The sequence below is a fragment of the Dreissena polymorpha genome, chromosome 11, assembly GCF_020536995.1.
Source record: "Dreissena polymorpha isolate Duluth1 chromosome 11, UMN_Dpol_1.0, whole genome shotgun sequence".
NCBI classification, from domain to species: Eukaryota; Metazoa; Mollusca; class Bivalvia; order Myida; family Dreissenidae; genus Dreissena; species Dreissena polymorpha.
In genome coordinates, this window is record NC_068365.1 from 31,554,325 (window position 1) to 31,570,876 (window position 16,552).

The following is a 16,552-nucleotide window of genomic DNA, read 5'->3' on the forward strand; positions in this document are numbered from 1 at the left end:
TTTGTTGTTGTATTCGGTTGTTGTGGTGATTGACATATGCGGATTACTAGTTTTAAGATTTGTTGACTTATACAACAACGCCGACAAAATTCTGTTGCTGATGATGCTGGTGATAAAGTTGACGGCAGTCGGGAAAAGGCCGTGCATTGACCATTTCTAGTGAGAAAAAAGAACCGTTTTTGTTTGGGGTTTCTTCCGGCTGACACAACTGCAGGTTCGTCACGATAGCGGATAGTAAACATTCTGCGGGTTTCAAACACTTATGAATATTTGTTTTTCATAAAATAACTATCGCTGTTATCCGGAAATTTAAAAGTACAACTATTTAAAAAGAATTGATCGTTTTAGTAAACCGACACTATATTTTATAAGTTTGTACTTTTCATTTCCATTACCTTTACATTGAAGTATATATCATTACATATATAATTGAAGTGAAATTATTTTCGACATTTAACTAACAACATCCAAGAACCTACGGTATGAAGTTTTTAATTTCATGCATTGATACATCAACATGTTGTTGTTTAAATTTTTAGTAAATGAATATAATTACAATTATTAATAAAAAAAGAATTTACTTGCAGGCTCATTAAATGTATTAATCATATAAAAACAAGGTTTCATTGTATCTATAATGAACAAACGTAAAAGTTAAAAAAATCACACGTTTTAATAATACACTGGTTTATTTAAGACATGTATACAATACATTATATAACATTTTCTAACTGTTTCGATCACTTTCGATTTGCCGTGCCCAAACATACAGGCATGAAAAATGGGTCAACGAAATATATCTATGTTGGGATGATTATTTAATTCGTATTTTAAAACGAAGGTATTACTTGTTTGCATTATTTCATAACTTCCTTGTTTTCTACAATTTTTTTGCGAGATTATATATTTCCTAATGACGCATTAAGAACCGTCGATAAAATTAAACTTCACTTTCGGATTGTTGTAACTAGGTCAACGCTTGCGATTCATTAATGCTTTAACCTGATGTTGACTTATTTTGCTTCATGTTCTTTACATTTCATGTATCCAAACTATTAATATTTGGTGTGTTAAGAAAGAACCCGGAATTTGTATATACATTGTCATTGAGTGTATGAGTGAAGATAAAAAAGCAAGACATATATGATGTAGTTTGGCATTTTTTAAATTATTTTACTGAAATCGATTTAATGTAATTTGGTCATCAATTTAACAATATATTATTTAAGTTTTATTTTGTATACAACGTGTTTATATGCTTAATATGTTATTCTCAATAAAAAATAAATGTGTTTTCTTTATATAAGCAAAACTTTATCACGTCCATATATCAACAAGTCTCCGTTGTAGTTTTAATTTCCTGTTGTGATTCAGGTAGAGTGCGTGCGTGAATCATTACTAAAGAGACTAAAGCGCAGTAGAGATGACACGACATATCTGACTTTGTTTTTTTGTACTGCTGAAACAAAATAGTCCTCTATTGCCTTTATATATTAACTTTATTCTCAAAACAACACTGAATAATAATGAAAACATGTTTGTTTAATGGTTCCTCCTTTGTTTTACAGCAGTATCGATTTTTAGAAGTGGTATATTTACGTCATTTAGTTGAGTTGGCTGTTCATTCAGTTTACAAAACGAGCACATTGGGTTTGTTGGAATTAAAATGAAATCTCAAAAACAGCATATCGTGTTTTGTGATGTGGATTGAAATGGAGATATACATAAACTGTTTCAAATCAAGCCGGGGTGAATTATTGTATATTGTATTTCGATGTTTAAAGAATTTGATCGGATTCGGCATAACAATACATTAATTCATCGGCCGCGTTGAAACATGGTTTTGTCCGTTGAAACAATAAGGCTGTCATAGTACTAGGCAGTGTTAATTCTTGTGCTATTATGAAACCTATTGAACACGCTGATATCATACTTTTCGTCCATTGATCATTTGTTATAAGACTAACTCTCTGAGTCAAAAATAGTTTGTTCCATTGTTCAACATTGTCGTCCGAATTAAGGATAGTGTGCTTTCTATTGCAATAGAGGACGATTGTGAATACCTAAAAACATTCTTTGCACAAACACCATGCCACTTGCTCCGTACATTTGCTCATATGAAATTTCACATAAGTTCGTATTAGGTTTTAGTCTTTTGAAGAACACGTCGATACCAGTTAAGTTTTTTCCCTTACACAGCGTAAGTGAAAACTTTTTAAGCAATATGGAAGTTATATTTTTTATTTTTTACCCAATGCAACCTCTGACAAATTCAAACTTGGTTTCGGTCATTTAAAATATGTGTTCTTCAAGGCTTGTGGCAGTTTTGACATTGATGGAGAGGCATATTTACGTAAATCTTCAGATTCATCAAATCTGTGCCATGTTGGTAAGAAATTAGGTCAGAAGCCACAATTATAAGAAAAACGCAATAACTTTTCAAACAACTCCCGTTTCTTCTGCCCTCACAAACGCGCATTGGGGTATTTGGCCCTTTTTAGAACATTCTTCGATTGACATAGTCTCTTAAATTATCCTCTTCGTCATCATATTCTTCCGTGTTTGTAACTCCCAATATTGGTGTCACTCCGGAATGTATTCTCGAACCCCCTTTTTTGCAATTCTTAAAACGAAAAAGCGAATAGGATATATGATCATATTAATTCTTTCTTTTTTACGGCGAATTATATGTTATATTATAAGTTACTTTGTATAAACTGTATTCTTCAATACGTTCAATCTGAGTAACATCAAAAAGAGTAAATTGAATGGTATACATTATAAAAGAATTGCTCAGTTGTATTGTAATATAATACCAATAAATGCCATATGCGTTTCAAGGACTGTGAGGATTTATCGATACGTGTTTAATCAACAGTAGTACCTAACTGACGTCCCATGTGTCTGCAAGTTTTCTTTTCGTTTAAATTTTGTTTTGTTCTTTTTCAGAAAACGAGATCAAACTATTGCTGATTTTGTATTTATATTTCCGACCCAGTGGTTCCATGAGTAACAACTCAAGAATGACTTCTGAACCTGGTAAACTGTAAATTTATAAAAATCAAGTACATAAGTAACATATTTAAGATAAGAGTTTCGAGCATATTTTTGTTTGCTATAACAGTTAACGATATATCTTTATCGCAACGACCATTTTGTAGAAGCAAAACTCATACATATGTAACTAGTAGGTCCATTAGTTATCTGTAGTTCATAATCAGGGATTTGCTCAACATTTTGGAAATAGGACCTGTAAATCGAGGGTAAAAGTGAAACTGCTCTAACTGACATTTTGTTTACATAACGACTTTTTGTATATTTTGTATCGCAACATCCATGCATATAATGTATAACAATATCTTAATTCAAGGTAATAAAATAAGAAGTAAAAATGGAAATTTGTCCAAAATCTTAAGCGGAATTTAGTTTATTTTTAAATGCGAAAAGGTTCTATGTGCAGTGAAGTGCTACTAAAACCTCTTTTGCATTCAGGTGGTTAATTTCAGATAATTCTAAATGAAACTTTTATGAATTAGTGATGAATAACAATAAATAATATATTTCTATTTGGAAAACCTCCGAAACAGATAATATTATGCAAGTGATGAAACAAGCAAATAATATTGATATAATTATTTACTAAGACCTTTTTCGCGCTGAATAAACTTTTTTTAGATTTTTAATAACTTTTAAAAACAATATTCATGTTAAACATCTTGACAACATTAAAATGGATTTAATGGCTATTCAACATTATGTTTTATTTACTGTCAATACTTTAAAAACAATAAAGCTATGTGAAAAAATTGAAACCTTAATTGCATAAAAGCTAGTTGAAATTAGAATGAATTTCAAAGAGATTTTATCTATGTTTCGACCTCTACGGAAGTTCTGAATGTAGAACAATTTGCTTTGTTACGAAACCAAGAAGGAAACGCTCATAAAAGTGTGTTGTGATTATAACCTAGAAGGTTAAATTGTGTTATGGTAACAAGGCAGATACCTTTATATCTTTCTATTTTTCCTCCTCATGAAAAATGCGTTCGAAATTACCTAGTACCTAGTTTGTTGTTTGCATAGACAATGAAACATATAATTTCTAAATACATGAATAGTAACAAACATAACAAAAATTTAGTTGTTATTGCTTTATTAACAAACACTAATTAGTACTGATGTGATGTGAATAAGTTGGCTAATCCATGAATAGATTTTCTTGAGATATGTGAATTCGTTTGAAACTATGCTCTTAGCTCTGATGCTATGACGACTTAGAAGATTACCATGCTGGTTAATTGTGATATGGTTCGGCACCATTCTAGTGATATGCAATTTTGTTGGTAATTGAGCTGGTGAGTTGTGGATCTGTATTTAACCGAACTTGTGTGATGTTATTTGGTTGGTTACTTTTTGGTGAAATGTGAATCAATAGGTAACCATTCTGTTTTGATGTGATTTTGTAAGTAGATGATCTGGTGAATTGTGAATCAGTAGTAACAATTCTGGTGTGATATGATTTTGTTAGTAGCTGATCTGGTGAATTGTGAATCAGTAGTAAACCATTCTGGTGTGATGTGATTTTGTTAGAATCTAATCTATTGAATTGTGAATCAGTTGTAAACCATTCTGGTGTGATGTGATTTTGTTAGAAGCTGATCTGGTGAACTGTGAATCAGTAGTAAACCATTCTGGTGTGATATGATTTTGTAAGTAGCTGATCTGGTGAATCGTGAAGCAGTAGTAAACCATTCTGGTGTGATGTGATTTTGTTAGAAGCTGATCTGATGAATTGTGAATCAGTAGTAAACCATTCTTTTGTAATATGATTTGGTTGGTAGCTGATCTGGTGAATTGTAAATCACTAGTGAACCATTCTGGCGTGATGTGAGTTTGTTAGTAGATGATCTGGTAAATTGTAAATCAGTAGTAAATGATCTGGTGAAATATGAATCAGTAGTTTACCATTTTGGTTTGATGTGATTTGGTTTGTTACTTAGCTTGTGAAATATGAATCAGTATGTACCCATTCAGGTGTGATGTGATTTGGTTGGTAACTCTGCTAAAAGATATTGATCAGTTAGTTTCTATTCTGGTGTGATGTGATTTTCTTGATATCTGTCAGTTAATGTAAATCACAATGTTACAATTCTGATGAGAAGTAAACAAACAACTTAATAATTTCAAGTTGTGAAAATTATGATAAATTTTAAATTTACTAATAATTTCATAATAACAATCGAAATGCTCCTTCTAAAAATATTATGTGTGGTATGTATGATACAACTTACAACACCATGCTTATACTAGTGCCCAGTGGACATATCTTGTAATTGGAGTACATTTGAAAGCGTTTTGGAAAACACAATTATATTGAAATAATTTATAAGTGGTATGAACATCCTAACCTTATCTTCAAAGTGTTACTTTACACACACAAATATCCAAACGTCAATGCGATAGGTACTGTCAGGATGAATAAAACATTTCGGAAATGGTCCTTTTTAGATTTGTTTGTGAATCTAAATTTTCTGATATAATAAAAAAATGTTTAAATGTACAAACGATAAGAGTAATGACCGCGTGTTTGTGTGATGTTAAGTAGTTACTACCATGACTGTGTTTATAATATGGGAAGTATTTAGTATCATGACTGAGGTTTGAAGTATTAGTGTTACGATTGTGTCTATAAGATGGAATATAGTTGTTACTATGACCGTATTTATGCGATTAGAAGTAATTTTTAACATGACTCATTGTGAGATTTTAAGTAGTTTGTACTGTGTATGTGAGATGTGAATTAGAAAGTATCATGACTGTTTATGAGATGTGAATAACAAAGTATCTTGACTGTGTGAAAAGCAAATTAAAAACTGCTTGTTATATCAGAGTACATGTTGCTTGTTGCACAATTATGACTATGGCTAATGCATCTTTTATTGTACCGATGAAATACTGTAAAATCCTAAAGCAGGAATGTGATAATTGTTTATGGAACGGTAAGTAAGTGGTATAATACATGTATATGTAATTATGCATAGTCAATAATGCCGTATGCAATCATAACCTTATCAACTCTGGTTTGGGCACCGTATTGAAAAAAGAAAGACAGCCACATCCTTCTTTCGCCATCTTAAATCCGTATCTGCATACTGAAAGTACTACTCTAACGATATTCAGATTCTCAAATTTTATAAAACATAATGCTAAAGCAATGCTCTTTTGTATTATGTGAGATGTTGTTGTGAGCTTGACTAGCGCGTGTGTACTTTCTATGAAAAGGCCGAGACATACAATATTCATTGAATGTGGAATTCATAATACTCTCAACAAATGTTTATAATGATAGATCGTTAATTATATAAACTTGTAAATTTGCCATAAAGTTTGTTGTATAATAGCCATGACTTAGGCCTACAAAATAAGTACACAATCTGACAAAGTGTAAATTAATTTCACGTTTTTGGAAAATTGACAAAATTGAAAAAAAGTTTCAGATTTGCAAATGTTCGTTGTAGTTTTGATATTTGCCAGAACACATTAATACTGAACATTTACCATGCCCAAAAGTATCCATTATATGCATCTTTTGACGATTTTAAAACCTGAAAATTATAACCTGTTACAAACGCGCAACACTTGAATATTTTGGAGAGCTCTGTTGTTATCGTTATATTTTATGACATAACGATGATTGCCTATATAATGTATAAAATACACCACTCACTGATTGAACACGGATGCTCGAGTGGTTTAAGCGGTAGACTTTTACTTCAAGGGTCAGCGGTTCGAGCCCAGTTGAGGATTATTTTTTGCTTTCTTTAATTGTATTTTTGTGTTTTTTACTAGATCTTTTTAGTTCCAATGTTTACAGTTATCAAATTTTAAGCATTTAATATTCAACTTCAAAACATGTTACATTCTGTAAAAAGGTTCCTTTAAAAATATGATATATAGACTACACCACAATTCTAGAAAAATCAACATTGAAGTCCATTTAAAGTAACAGTCAGAAATTAACAAATTACGTATCAATAAAGTTAGTTTATACATTTCACCTTTTCTAACGTGTTACTGATTGTAGGAAACACATACAACAAATTACTTTAATTTCGTAAAAGTGTATCTTGGTAATTTTTTAAAGTGAAATATAAAATACAATTCAATGTTTTGAAACATTTAAATAAATACTTTTTGTACAGTTCCACTGTTAAAGCAACGGACGATTGCACACAAGTTTTTAGAATAGAATAAGATAGATTGTCACTTTGAACTTTTTAACACAATAAAATGATATAAGACAATTATTTATATGCTATCTGTTTAAACCAAAACGGTTCGAAGTAAAAAAATCAAATATAAAAAAACTTATATTTACAATGTTAAGAGCATTCAGTCGCAATCATACGCTTTTAAGTGAAAATTTCCAATACTTATTTCAATGCACTTAATGGAACTTTTCACTCTTAACAATAAGTTGATTTTTTTTCAGTGCCAAAGGTTTTAAGTGCCTTTTTAAAATTGTTTACTTATAATATTCTTAGATTCAAAATAGGAAAGTATTGTTTATAAAATAAATACTGTAAATTGATAATTTAAATTAGTTTTAATATCTCTTAGAACGTTTTCGCTTTTAACGTAAAGTATTTGTTATAGACATTTCACTGCGAAAACGGTCTAAGAGAATTTTTTTCAAATTACTTCTTTATTTGTGAAAATAAAAACATTTTTTATAAGTTCTTAGAACACACTATTCTCAATATAACTTGAAATTATAAAGCCTTCATTGTTTGAATTGTTTTTCTGATATTTTTTAATTCTTCTAATATTGTTTTTGGAAAAAGCACTTACAGCAGTTTAAATATCACCCTTCGACATAGGAATTTGAAATTTAAATGACAACGGAAAAAAAACTTTTTTGCGAATGGAATGTGACCCCTAAACGGCTGTAAAATAAGCTCCGCCTTAAAAAAACTTAATTATATCATACTTGTATGATATTTTAATTATTATAGGACCACCTCCGTTTCTCAGAGGTTGCAAAGTATCCAAGTTCGACAAAGAAGCAGTAAAACATTTTCAGGAGGAATACACGTGCCGACGACACGCTACAACCATCGTAGATACTCTTCTACTCTCTAGCTACGACGTCCTTTATTTCACGCCGAACAATATATTTCTAATTGAAAATGCTGGTGATGTACTTGACACCTTTCGATTCAAGGAAAAGGAAGGAGACCGCCTCCCGCATGTTTACTTTGCTCGTAAACATGACAGCGGAACTCAACTATTTTGCACTCGCTGTCCAAGTAGTTGCACATTTGCCGATGTTGACAGATTCATAGATTCTACATCTATCAATGTAATTGTCTGCAATGACCTAGAGGCACACATTCAAGAGATTCAAAACAATATTTTGGATTTAGAACCATGCAGTCAAGGGGCACAACGCTATATCGTTGTCTGCAACGATTTAGAGGCATGTAATCAAGAGACAAAGCAAAATTCTGTTGGTTTTGAAACATGTAATCAAGAAGAATACCACAATGATATTTTCTGCAATAATTTAGAAGCATGCAATCAAGAGGAACAACACTCTGACAATGGTATTGGCTACAATAATAATGCAGCACGAAGTCAAGAAATACAACGCAGTGTTAATGTCTGCAACGATTTAGAAGAGCGCAGACAAGAGGCCCAACACGATGGTATAGTCGTTCATGATATTAAAGCATGCAGTCAACAGGCACAGCTGGACGTCAGACAATGCTCTGGAAATATTCAGACATCAAGACAAATGATCTGCCTACAAGTGCATCAAGTAAACAGATCTGAATATGATATACCGATGTTTACGCCGTTAGAATCGAATATCAGAGAGGTAGAGTTTATTCACTTATTTTCACATTTCTGTAAAGATCTGCCATACGACAATTAGTTCTTTGTCCGATAAAAGCTGTAAAAGATATCACTGTCAGAAAAGCAGTAGTGTGTGCTGCTATAAAGTTCATTAGATCAACAAAAAAACCGGTGCATTCACTTTACACTTATTTAACTTAATGTTCAGAGTGTTTTAGTACGAGGAACTTAATGGTTGACATTTACATAGTACATACCCAATTTACATAGAAAGAATGAAAACGCCCATTCTGTAATTACTCAACACAACACTAGCAACACAATAAGCGTAACATTTGTATACCATGCATACTTGTCAAGTCACATTTAATTAGTAACAAAAATACGAATCGCAGATTCGAACTTAAATTAGGACTATTTGAACAATGTATATGTATTGTGTTCATAGAGTAAATATACTATTCAAATGAACGTTTTATGCAATTAAGTATCTATTAAAAATAGTTGTTTAACAGCAACATGCACACGATACTATAAGGTTGATATTTCTTATGTATTTCATATGATATCAACATTGACTATGTTTACACGATTCTCATGTTATGAATGATCATGTACTTTATTAACGCTCATTGGGTCATCGTCCACCTAAAATGGCTTGAAGTCACCCTGGGGTGACTAGAAGCCGATTCATGCCACCCTGGGGTGACTAAAAGCCGATTTTAGTTACCCGGTCGGCTTGAAGTCACCCCAGGGTGACATGAATCGGCTTGAAGTCACCCTAAGGTGACATGAATCGGCTTGAAGTCACCCCGGGTGATTTCAAGCCGATTCTAGTCACCCGGTCGGCTTGAAGTCTGCTTGAATTCGGCTTGAAGTCACCCCAGGGTGACATGAATCGGCTTCAAGTCACCCTAGGGTGACAAGAATCGGCTTCAAGAAGTAACCCCGGGTGACTTCAAGCCATTTCAGGTCGACAATGACCCAATGAGCTTTAGTAACCCATTAAGGTATTGAGCATTAAGCTTGCAAGATACATTTCAGACTACCGCAAGTGTCCAAATTGAAGACTCACACAATCGAGATGAACGACAGCAAGCCGGTATTTGAATTCAAACGAGAACAAAATACTCTGAAATGTTTTCAATTGTTATATTTATATTACTTCAAATGCTGATAAAAATAACGATCTTATTAAGGTGCTGATGAAGCCAGCTTTGATGCTATGACAGAAATATATCACACCTTTGATAGTCGAAAGGAAACATTTGCGAGCAGTCCACTACGACACATGGAGGAAGAGTTGGCTGAGGCTGGATTTTGGTACACAGGTATGGATTAGTACAGGCCTTTGTTTATGCCATGCAAACGGTGATACATTTGCAAAACCTTTTGTTTTAATTTTCCTGCATTTAAACCAATTTCCAATCGTTTATTGACTTGAATGCTAAAGTGTTTTTTTATATATTCGTTTAATGTTTTTAATAAATCATATTGTTGCATTAAAAAGAGAATGTTAAAATCCGCAGCCATGATTAACTTTGTTCAACGCCTGTTTATGTGAACTTTGGCAATCAGACCGTTTAACTGTATTTAGTTTTGTGATTTTTATATTTGCTCTTATCATAAATTGCAAAACTGTGTAAACATGTGTATTTAGATGTACCACTTTCGTGTTTAAAACAATAAAGCATTTTTAAGAAATTGGATTTTTAAATAGCGGCTATTTAGAAAAGTAGGCTAGTATAAGAATATAAATCTCTGATAGTTATGTATATACTTTTTAAAACTGATCCTATGAAGGTGCATTAAATAAAGTGTAAAGTAAGCTTTACTACTCTCTGTATGTATTTCTAACAATGCACAATACAATCTACATATACATTCACATATGTTTCATAAACAACACTCGTAAATGTTTTTGTTTTCTTAAATTCAGTTCAACGTTTCATTACATTTGAATGTTAACTTTTGAGTTTAATACAAGGTATGGGCGACACGGTCGAATGTTATGCATGTGCTGGACAACTCACAGACTGGGCGTTTGGCAGCGATCCATGGAAAAGACACTGTCTTCGGTATCCAAATTGTCCGTTTGCAAATGAGAAGAAAGGTGAACAATTCATTATGATGATGATTGATGACGAACAAGTAATGTCTGTAAGTAGTCTACCAAAGTGGTTGTGTATTATGTTTATATTTTATTGTTTATTGACTCAATTAAATAACCTTCATTATTGTATGTTCATAATATTTTCTGTTATAAACAAAACCAGTTGCATTTTTATCGACAGAACATTATCAAATCCCGGATTGATACAGTGTGTTTTTAGCATAAAAAAGCCTTAAATATCAGTCTCTTTTTAATGCAACAATATGATTTATTTCGAACGAGTCCTTTTAACATATACACCATGGTGACATCCTTTTGTTCGTCATCTCATTATAGGGTGCACAAGCAAATTGTGACAGCGAAAATTTAACTAAAGAAGTCACACGACGTATCGTTGGTAAATACGTTGAACTCCTAACGAATGACATGGGTTATAATATGCAAGAAGTCACAGATGCTGTAAAGGACTTGGTAGAACAAGGCATGTCTACATAAGAACGTAATCTCTGAATTCATGTTTACTTCATGAAATCAATTACTATGCTTGAAAATTGTTTGAACCATTCAATGGATTAACTGTATGAATAAGTAACTATAAATATGAGTTGTTCATGAATTAATTGTGTGAATAAGTAACTATACATATGAGTTTTTCATGTAGGAAATATGAACCCGTATGCAGAAGAAATACTTGAGAAAATTGAAGTAAATTTTGAACGAGACAACACAATTCACGTGCATAAGGAGAACCGAGAATTTGCACAGACAGTCAAAGGTTTGTTTTTAAAGCTCTGAAATATTATTTGTGAGCAAAACAGACATATTATTATTACAAAAAGTCGGTGTAAGCACATGAATCAATCTCACACAAAACTCCGTTATTCGTTACAGTTGATACACTGTCTGACTCATACTACCAAAATGACATGTTGAAATGCTACTTAAAACATATATGACAGCATTTACTTTAAACCGTCTTTTCGTCACAAATGAACAACTTAAAACATGCACTCAGCGAATTTTGGTAAACACATGTATATTAAAGGGACTCAAGTCTTATCGTCCACAGCACGCACACCAAGTTGCCAAACAGTTTCTTTTAAAGACGAACGCACCTCGTATCATCTGAACAAGTATGCATAAATATGTTTGACAACATTTTTCACAATGTGTGATGAGTTTGCTCATCAAATCAAAATGGCATTTTCATCAATGTGTTGTTTTTGTAAATTAATAATATTGACGGATACATTCCGTTGCCAATGGTTACGGTCTTAAAAGTTAAATAAACACTTGATATGTGTTTGCTTGTTTGCTGAATGTTTTTATTTTCTTTAGATATATTTATATTCTGCAGGGACATTGGAGGAAAATGAATATATGAAGAGACGTAGTTTGTGCGAAAATTGCAAGAGGAAACCGAAAAACGTTTTGTTTACGCCGTGTTGTGATTTCGTTGTTTGTGCAAAATGCTCTAACAGCATGCGAGAATGCTCTCGATGCGGAAGACAGATACATACACGGATTAGGACATATGCGGAGTGAATAACACATGTGCATAAAAAGAACCATCGAATACATTACATTCACCACCGCTGTAGAGGCTGAGAAAGTAGTTCGATGTTATAAACGATGTTTTAATCGCATGGTGTTAAAATTTCAAGAAATGTTGTGCTCTACTTTCTAAAAAGAAATGTGAAGTAAACATGCATACTTTTCCCAGAAACGTTTTAAAGGAAAGCTTTAAATGTTTGGGTTTTATTAATATTGCGACTTTTCACCCAAGCTATGAAATCTTACATTATTGACTATGACAACTGTATTATGACTTCTATAAGGTGGAAGTATAATGACGATGCTAAATTTGTATTACATGTTTACGATGCTGGATTCTGAAATTTGAACACGACATGATTCATGGACAGTAAGTTGGTTCCTTTTTCCTAGTTCCTTATTCCTTATTCGAATAAGGAATAATGGACTGTTTCTTATTCCTTATTCTTGCGCAACATATTTGATATAGAGTTTTAAAGAAAAATAATGCAACATTTCTGAAGTTATCAAAACAAAATAACTCGAATACATTTACACATGTACTTTATGTATTACGTTACATATTTTTTCTTCGCGCTTGCATAGGATTTCTGGTTTTAACCGAACCGATATTTTCTAATTCAAATACTAACTTCACATAAAACCTAAAGCATATAATATTATTTTACATGTATGTGATATAAAAGTGCAATCTTGTACATTTAAACTTGTTTGTTTTTTATTTATAATCCAGTTCCCTTTTCGCTGCGGAGGAAATAGGAACCCGTTCCTTATTTTTTATTCAAGCCGAATAAGGAACTGGCATTTTCTTACTTAAACATCAATGAAATTAATCCAAAGTTAATACAATTTAAATGAACATATTATTTATATATTGGTTGTATATTTAAAATACTTATTGCAATACATTTCTACTACGTTTTAAGTAATGATAATCCAGTTCCTTATTCAGTTTGAATAAGGAATGAGGAACTGGTTCCTTATTCCTTATTCAAATCAAATAAGGGACTGGAATGTTCTTTCTATAAATTATAAATAAAAATGAACCAACAAAACGAATAACTCAACGAAAATTATTGTAAATGTAGATCGGGTGTACAAAATATTAATTGCAGTACATTTCGACTTTGTTTTATTTAATGATATCATAGTTCCTTATTCGGTTTGAATACGGAATAAGGAACTGGTTCCTTATTCCTTATTCAAATCAAATAAGGAACTGACATTTTCAAATAAAATAAAATGAATAAAGAGACGCATAAATCAAGAAAAATCACTGTAAATGTAGGTTGGGAATAAAATATATATACATATATTCAAATGTTAATTGAGGTTTAGGTTTTGAGGTTACTTTTGAATAAGTTGAACACTTTTTTATTTTGTAAAAAAAATGTTTTTAGAATGTGAAACTGAAGTTCTTCCCCAAAACACAACCTCTGTGTTACAGCCCATGGATGCTGGGATCATTTAGGCAGTCAAACTGAAATACCGGCGACGCCAACTTAGCACGTCTTAGCTGAACTGGAGAAGGATAAGACCAAACTCGGGCCAGAAATCCTCCGACAGATTACAATTCGTCAGGCTATCTACTGTGTGTCTGGTGCCTGGAGGGAGGTTAAGAGTGTCACAATTGTGAAGTGCTTCGGGAAATGTGGGTTCACAGCAGAGGTGCTATCTAGTGGTTTATCCCAGTCAATTGAGGTTGAAGTGTTAGAGTCAGACACTGATGATGATGATGACTGTCCCCTAGCTGTCGTTAAGATGGCCAGGGATCTGTTTGATTGTGAATTCAGAGATTTAGTTGACATTGACAAGGCAGTGCATACGTGTGATAACAAAATGACCAACTGGGAGAAGGACGCGTCCGAGATTTAAAATGACATTAATGGTGAGTCCACTGACTGTGTAAGTTTTGAAACGGAGGAAGAAGAGGACAACAGTGAACCTAAAAATGTGACTCTCTCTCAGGTTGCAGAGTATCTGAGCGGTCTGATGGACTTTGCTTTGTGTAAGGGTCAGGGATCAATGTTAGATCATGTCATGCACATCAATGACTTCTTTGTTGAAATGCGTGTGGAGGCATCATCTAAACAGACCAAAATAAGTGACTTTTTCAAACAATAAATTGTCAGATGTTTTATTTCATTGTCATGATTCATATGATTATGATTGATGGTGATTGGAATAATGTTTATTATTATGATACTTAAGATGATAATGAGAATGTTCTGTTTCATTGACTTGATTTGTGATGTTGATGGTGATTAGAAAGATGAATATGATATTTTTTTAATGAAAATGTTGTTTTATAGCTTATCTTAGAAAGGAATAAATAAAATTATTTTACGTCTATACATTGTTTAGTACATGTACATATATTTACGATTTTGTTTATACAAAAATTGAACAGTTGGCTATGCACTCATCAACTCCAGACTCACTATGACCCAACCCCCTCTTAAGAGGCCACCCCTCTTAAGCAGCCAATTTGGCCGTTTCCCTTGACTGGCTGCTTAAGAGGGGTTGGACTGTATATTAATTGCAGTACATTTCTTCTTAGTTCTCTTTTGTAATGATAACACAGTGTCTTTTTCGCGGCTGATCAAGGAAAACGTCACCAGTTGCACTATCTAAAAATATGACTGATACCCACCTAGAACAGCGCCATTTTGTCGGTTCGTCTTAAATAGTGCGCCAATGTTTAAGTTCGCCGGATGTAACGTAGGCATACTAGAGCGAGAAAACGCGCTTTCGGAGATAAAAAAATCTATTGAAATAAAACCACTCAATTGGAGTAATGTAAGTTTTGTTTATAATTGTAAAAAACAACAACAACAGCAACAACGAAATACAGAGGCATTTCGATGAAACTTTCCTGTCTAATAAAGGCAACTAGTCCGCTCATTCCGGTTCTGTTTTGCCTTTATTGTGACATCAGTGACGTCTCACTGATGACAACGCTGTCCGAAATATTGGAATTCGGTGCGAATACAGAACTATTACGCTAAGAACGGCAAAGGACTGTTAACCAGCAAGACCATTGCCGTTTTTTAGATCCCACGGGTCAATAATCGTGTGCCGAGGTTTAAAGTCGCCTAATGTACCGTTGGTCTGTATGAGCGAGAAAACGCGTATTCGCACTATAAAAATCTAAGAAGAAAACACATTTTTACAGCTAGGATGCGCTTTTTCGTTTCAATTAAAAAAATAAAAATAAATTTTGAGGCATTTCGTTTAAACTGTTCAGTCTTCTACAGTCACTTGGACCGCTGCTTCCGGTGCAGTTTGTGGTGACGTGTTGAAACGGAAAAATGTTTAGTTTTCAGCTATCATATAGTCTTGACCAAAGTTCAGGGTCAGATAAGACTTGAAGAACTGTTTCAGAGATATAAATAACAAATCTTACATTAAACATCGCCAATAATAACGAATATAAGGCTGTGCTATGCGAGAAGGATCCGAGATTAAGGCCTCTGAATAAGGAATATGGTGTTAAGTTAGTTCCTTATTCGGAAGCCTGAATTTCGGACAATCACTTTTGGATATGTTATATCTTAGATGTTGTGTGTGTTATTTCAGCTTGATTATATTATATGGACGGATGTCACATTTCTTTTTATAATCTATTTGACGATAAACGCTGAAAACAAGTATTACGAAGACAATACTAAGGAAATGGTATTGTCTCACACCAACAAAAATTAAAATTAACCAAACAATACTTAACATCAATGAAAATCATGGTGTATGTAGATTCTAAGTTAAAAATATTGATTGAAATATATGTGTACCTAGTTTTATTTAATAATAACACAGTTCCTTATTCAGTGCGAATAAGAAATAAGGAACTGGTACCTTATTCCTTATTCAAATCGAATAAGGAACTGGCATTTTCATACTAAACAAAATATTAAAATGAACCAAAGAGACCAATAAATCAATGAAAATCATTGTAAATGTAGGTTGGGTATCAACAACATTTATTGCAGTACATCTTTACTATGTTTAATTTAATGATAACCTAGTTCC

The 16,552-nt window shown here is 32.8% G+C and overlaps 1 protein-coding gene across 1 annotated transcript; it reads left to right on the plus strand.

Annotated features, from left to right (window-relative positions):
• Positions 1–158: 158 nt before the first annotated feature.
• Positions 159–14,875, plus strand: LOC127851104 (uncharacterized). The gene is made up of 10 exons (XM_052384636.1): positions 159–214; positions 2,950–3,039; positions 8,013–8,878; positions 9,901–9,958; positions 10,056–10,187; positions 10,844–11,016; positions 11,306–11,450; positions 11,631–11,744; positions 12,327–12,893; positions 13,971–14,875. Exons 2-9 carry the CDS (start codon positions 3,006–3,008, stop codon positions 12,512–12,514), a joined length of 1,710 nt encoding a protein of 569 aa, XP_052240596.1. The 5' UTR covers positions 159–214; positions 2,950–3,005; the 3' UTR covers positions 12,515–12,893; positions 13,971–14,875.
• Positions 14,876–16,552: the final 1,677 nt, after the last annotated feature.

Coding starts and splice junctions, on each gene's coding strand:
- LOC127851104 (XM_052384636.1), top strand. CDS start 3,006: ATGAGTAACAACTCAAGAATGACTTCTGAACCTG. Junction 8,879..9,900: donor TAGAATCGAATATCAGAGAG/GTAGAGTTTATT, acceptor GATACATTTCAG/ACTACCGCAAGTGTCCAAAT. Junction 9,959..10,055: donor AGATGAACGACAGCAAGCCG/GTATTTGAATTC, acceptor GATCTTATTAAG/GTGCTGATGAAGCCAGCTTT.